This window comes from Aedes aegypti, chromosome 2 (assembly GCF_002204515.2).
Source record: "Aedes aegypti strain LVP_AGWG chromosome 2, AaegL5.0 Primary Assembly, whole genome shotgun sequence".
Taxonomy (NCBI): domain Eukaryota; kingdom Metazoa; phylum Arthropoda; class Insecta; order Diptera; family Culicidae; genus Aedes; species Aedes aegypti.
The window spans coordinates 366,028,298-366,034,531 of NC_035108.1; the positions used below are offsets into that span (position 1 = coordinate 366,028,298).

The 6,234-nt window shown below is 37.7% G+C and overlaps 1 protein-coding gene across 1 annotated transcript; it reads left to right on the top strand.

The window, feature by feature from the left end:
* Positions 1 to 417: 417 nt before the first annotated feature.
* LOC5578874 (heterogeneous nuclear ribonucleoprotein A/B) lies at positions 418 to 5,836 on the top strand. Its single transcript, XM_021846536.1, has 2 exons — positions 418 to 561; positions 5,224 to 5,836. The coding sequence occupies exon 2, from the start codon at positions 5,225 to 5,227 to the stop codon at positions 5,756 to 5,758; it is 534 nt and encodes a 177-aa protein (XP_021702228.1). The 5' UTR covers positions 418 to 561; position 5,224; the 3' UTR covers positions 5,759 to 5,836.
* The last annotated feature ends 398 nt before the right edge of the window (positions 5,837 to 6,234 follow it).

Here is a 6,234-nt window from a genome sequence, read left to right on the forward strand (position 1 = left end):
GAAGGTGTCTGGGTTCGATTCCCGGTGGGTTCAGGATCTGGAATGGAAATTTCCTTGACTTCCCTGGGCATAAAGTATCATCGTGCCTGCCAAACGATGTGTGAATGCGAAAATGGCAACTTTGACAAAGAAAACTCTCAGTTAATAGCAGTGGATTTTTTTCTACAGAAAAATAGGCCATCCTAGTGAATAGTTTTCAAGTTCGCTTCGTTCGCCAACAAAAAAGAGGTGCGACGCGACATGACGCATGTCTCAATGGTTTTCCGTTCTGCCGTTTCAAACAATTTCTGTTGGGGGTCGAAGAAAACCGTCGCGTAAGGGCGGGGTAGGGTGGTTTAGCGACAGGGGTGGTCCTGGTTGTGAGTGGACGATACGTTAAGAAGCGATTCTTACGCTTCGGGAGTCCGTCGGGCGGAATCTTGACTTTGCTCTTAATTCTTATGTATATAAATGATTGCCGGGTGGCCGAGAGCAGAGTAGTTTATCAACAGATTCGGACGAGTCAAGTGGTCAGTTAGCGCGCGAATATTGAATAACGTGGTTTGTGATCGGACGAGTAAGGTAAGGCGACGAATTTATCACTTGGAGGAGCTTTGGCTGAAGATATGTGATTTTGCTGGAATGTGATAAGTGATTTGTTGTTAGAAAACATGCGTGGTTGTGAAAAAGGCGCTGAGTGGTAATTTGTTGAGGCACATGAAAAAGTCGATATGAAGAATTTAAAATGCGGTTGAGATTATGTATTACTTTTTGATCTTTTACACATATAACTTGGAGTAAAGACCTAAACCTAATATTGTTCATACTTACTTCCTGATTCAGTTCATTTTATTGCAAAAATGAATATTTTCCATATACTATTTTTTTTTATTAGAGACCGAAACCAAAATTCTGGATACAAAAATATTCCACAAAAATTCCTAGCAGTGAATCCAAAGAAAGCAACTTTTTTAAATACTTTAGCACATGACATCAAGTGACAAATATAAAATATTCACATTAAGATAAATAGGAATGCCAGTGATTCTTTAATTTCTTCAAAGAAATTCTAACTGAATAAGTGAATTTCTTAAATGTTCCCTGTCCAGAAATTGTTTCTCATCAAAAAATATTTCCAATTTTTTTTACAATTTTAAGACTATTGTGTGCAATATACGATATATGATGTAGTCTATTTCAAGCAAGTTTAGGTTTGAGTGTTTCAAATGTGTATTCTGTTTAGGAAGTGGAGTGGTATGTGGTAAAATTGTATTAAATTTCACATTTAAATTACTATTTTGAATGTGTTTTGTCAAAATAATTAAATGTTTAAAATTTGAAAAATATGTGTTCTGTATCTCGATACCTCCCTAACTCGATGGTCCCTTCAATATCGAGTAAGGGAGAATTAACTGTACTTTTAAATAGTTTTTTTTTAAACTGCTTTTAATATTGAGGGTGTAAACAAAAGCAATTGTGTTTACTTTAATACTACCACCGACGTGCCTGCTCATATAAGACAAATTATGAACTTTTCGTGACAAGATTTTTTTTCTTAAGCGCAATACATTTTTTTTTATTTTCATAGAAACAATCTTATCAAAATTGCCTTACGAAATAAATGAACCTCCCATAGTGTTATGTCTGTTTGCCTGTACTATAGGCTTACCGTTTAATCAACTTCTAGAATATTCTAGGCAATAGGGTCCTAAAACCCTCCCCCAATTTTAGTACCAAACGGTTAAGTTTAGGCCAGAAACATATGTTTACTAAAATTTTTAAATGATTTTCGTTGGCTTAAGTCCAACAATTTTTTTAAACGCTTTTTGAGATTTTGTTGCATCTCTTAGTTTAAATTCAAATTTTGGGTATACAGTCGCCTCTCCACATCTCGATATCGAAGGGACCATCGAGATAGGGAGAGATCGAGACAAAGAACAAATTTTGGATGAATACTAGATTGAAAAATACTCCGTTGCCAAGAAAGTAATACACAAACAGACGTCATTTTGCGCTCCTAATTTGTTTTGAATCCCAAAACTTTGGTCTAGTGACTTTCGATATTGGTCATATCGACATACGGAGAGAAAATTGAGAACGAAAAATCAACAGAAACACATCGAGATATGGAGATATCGAGATAAGGAGGATATCAAGATATGGAGAGTGAAAATGTGTGCAGACTGAAGGGACTTATGAAATCATCGACATAGGGAGAGATATCGAGATGTAGAACATCGAGATGTGGAGAGTAGACTGTATTTTCTATTTCGTGTCCCTTCCGAAATGTCAGATAGGAACACTCCCAGTGTAAAAACAAAAACCCCTGTGGCATTTTTGTCGGCGAAGTGAACGTTAAACTTGATCCAAAGTGTCAAGGTTCATATTTGAAACCATTTGTAAAATTAAAGTTTAAATATTTATGTTATAGTCGTTATTTGAGGTGAAATTGCTAAAGCTGTTGCAAGAACACGCTCTTTCGTATTATTCCATAAAAAACAAGAATTCATTGAAAGTTTTAGGACCCAATTGCCCTGCTATCTTTGTATTGTGGATGTAATTGATATCCCGTATGTAAAAGAAAAATCGGGTGGCATCAGTTTGACGATGCTACCAATTTAGATGTGGTGTGTTCGTGAGGGAAGAGGAGAGGGCACATATTACCCCTTAACGAAAATCTCAATTTTATCTGTGAATTTCGCAGAAAACGTTATTATAATTGGGTTTACATGGAAACCACATAAATAAACTTACAATTAGTTAAAACAGTTATTGGACTAGGGCAATCATACCTAAGAAATCAAATTTTTACATATGTAGCAGGTAATTTGCTGTTTTAGATCCGTTTAAACTTGGATTTTGGTGGCAGAATTTGAATTTTACCGGTGGTTTCCGAGTATTTATTAAGTGTGCCGCATTTTACTCTACGTCATTTACGTCATTATCCAAGATGGCCGAAATCGATTTTGATTTTTTTTCTTTATTCAGTGTAAAAATTAGGAATTGTTTTTCCGAAAGAGGCATTAAAATTTTTGGAGATATCGAATTTATTTACACCCAATTGCCCTAGTTATAATTTGTAGCTTCCCTCATCAGCTTCTGTAAGCATTTTTCTTAGAGTAATTCGTGGCAAAAGTTCACAGTGGCTTTTTTAGCACACGAGCAAAACCCTGATAACACTGTATGGGTTTGAAACCTTATTATGTCAGCTTTTCACAGATTCAAACTTAAATTGTTCAAATACTACAAAAGAAATTGTGTTTTGAGTCGTTCTGGACGAGTATTTAAAAACTGATCAATAAGTATTTTGTATATTAAAAATTCGAAAAAAAATCTTAGAAATTCTAGTAACTTTCTGAGTGTTATGTTATGATTGATTGTAGGGTGATTTGATCTGATGTGAAAATTCAAGTGCCTCTAGTAAAATACTTTTTTTCTACCTTGGCTTCGAGGCAAAAGTTCGCAGGCGCGCATGCGGCAAAATTTTGCATTGGATGTTTGAGAAATAGATGAGACATTTGAAAGATGTACTCAAAACATTGTGACAAGAGAGTTTTACTTAATTTTAGAATGAGGATCTGTTGTTTCCAGTATTCTTGCCAAGTAGTTAAGTAATAATTCAAGGAAAAGTATATTTTTCTTAATGTAGAACAGTTCACAATTCTTTAGCAAGTACTCTGAACTCCCTCTCATTTTTTTCATTATGGGGTCTCTCCATGGTTGGTAAAGTAGTGCCACTGTACAATATTATGTTGAAGATTACTTAAATTGCTTTATGATAATGAATTTCCTGAAATGTTTTTTTTTTCTAGCTTTTTTGATAATAATGATTTTTTGTGTAATGTTTTTAAGTTGCATCACAGTAGGAATGTAAGACTGACAAGTTTGTCATAGAAAGCACTCCATAAGCTACTGTAGAATGGCTCATAGCTCAGTAAGCCGAAAACAGCTTGTGCCCCTATAGGAACGTAATGTCCAGGGTTAGGAAAAATCTTGAAATTCTTTCCACAGTAGCCAAGCAGAGCAAATCACAGTCAGCGAAGCCAATGAAATTCACGCTCATCCCTGCTGTAAGTTAAGGGCAACCCAAAAATTACTGTAGAAATATGTTCTACCGTTTTGACTCATATTCCGAACATTTAAGGCCAACAGTAACTTCAACTGCATGTGGTTGGCATAAATTGGCTAATATTTGTGAAAATTTTAATTTATTCGCAAAGTCTAACTGTTAGTCGTTGGGTGTACCAATAATAATTTTGATTTAATTAGTTTTAGTATTGTTTTTACCTAAAAGTATGGAACAACATTTTGACTCAAATGCCGAACACTGTGATCATTCTGTCTCATATTCCGAACACCTTGATTCAAATTCCGAACAGCACGAATAAATCGTATTCAAATGAATAATTTCGCAGATAAATTTATCTGAGCTTGTTCTACTGGTCTCAAACTAAAGAATCATAACTACTCCCGCGGTATAAATTATATTGAAGACGTTAAAATTGAATTGCAATTGATTGCCATTTCCTTGTTATTTGGTGACATATTTCAGCGAAACATTTCAACCAAACCGCCATACAAAAACCGAGTGTTCGGAATATGAGTCTGTTCGGAATTTGAGACAAAACGGTATTTCCCGCTGCATTTCTCGCATTTGAAGCCTTCAATGATACTAATGATTTAGGAAACTCATGCACCCAATATAGGCTACTTGATGAGATTCACGTTTTTGAACTACTGTACTGGGAAGAGCCATGTGACTTTCTCGAAATTCAAGCCCACTACTATTACCATTCCCAGCACCGGTAATGTCACATATGTCTTCTTGCCAGGGGAAGTCGATCAGTGTAAAGCGGTAATAAACTATTTGCTCGTGGTAGTCTTGTCGATTCCCGGTCGGTCCAGGATCTTTTCGTAATGGAAATTTCCTTGACTTCCCTGGGCATAGAGTATAATCGTACCTGCCACATAATATACGAAACGTCGAAATGTTTGTTAATTAGATTGAAAATATTCAAAGCTTCGTTAGAAAATGTGATTGAGAAAACAGAACAATGAGCTTGGCGTAAAATGTTCATTCATAACATGTGAATCATACAAAATTCATACATACTCAAGCCAAAAATATTGAACCAATAATTTCGACACGGTCACTTATCTCTACCATCAATATCTACTACCATAATCACTCGTGAATGAACCTCGTAAAGTCAATTTCTACAACCCATATTCTTACCATTCCAGAATGAAAGCAACCTGTGCAGTGCTATTAGTGGCTCTGATCGGTTCGGCCATTGCCTTCCCCCAGGCTCTGGAACCGGTGCCCCAACCTCAGGATGGCACTATCCTACTGCAACGTCCACAAGAACCCGCCCCTGAAAAACTGCAGCAGGATGCTCCAGTTGCACCACAGGAAGCCGTCGCCGAACAGCAAAATGAGGTTCCCGTTGCTGCACTAGCCGTCGATCCAGTTCAGCTTGCCGAGGCCAATGATCAGCCGTCGGAGGTCACCGGTGAACAGGAATCCGTCCGCGCCAAGCGTCAGTTCGGCTTCGGTGGAGTCGGAGTTGGCGTTGGTGTAGGACTTATTGGCGGTGGTGGTGGATTCGGTGGTCCAGGATTCTATGGAGGATACCCCGGATATGGAGGCTATGGCCATGGAGGATATGGTGGTTATGGCGGTTATGGTGGATACAGATATGGTGGCTATGGAGGATATGGAGGATATGGAGGATACGGATACGGCCACCGTCACCATCATCATCACCACCATGGATAAGTTACCGGTGTGTCTTCTTGGGCCACATTACTGAATGAGATTGTGATAATTTATTTATAATAAATGAATGAAACTGAATTGATGAAAGTAGTTTTTGATTTGGGTTTTAATATTAAGATTGGCTATGATTACTACCTGGTAAAACTGCGTCCAAAACTAACCGTCATCAACAGTGTTCGGTTTCGACGACCACCTCGGTACTACCTAGCAGCCGCTCTAGGTCATACCGATGTCGCAACGGCATACGTCAGCACTTCGAGGATGCATTATCGAAAGAGGATGAGCCGGATGAAGCCATCAACGATGAATCTGAGAGGAACGTCAGGTATATGGGACTAAGTCGACGGATCGTTTGGTTCGAAGAGGAATGTAGGCAAATTCTGAAGTAGAAGAATCTAGCGCGGCTGGTCATGTGGCAGCAAGGGATCTGGCAGAACGTGGAACGTTATAGACGAAAACGGCAACATCAAATCCGC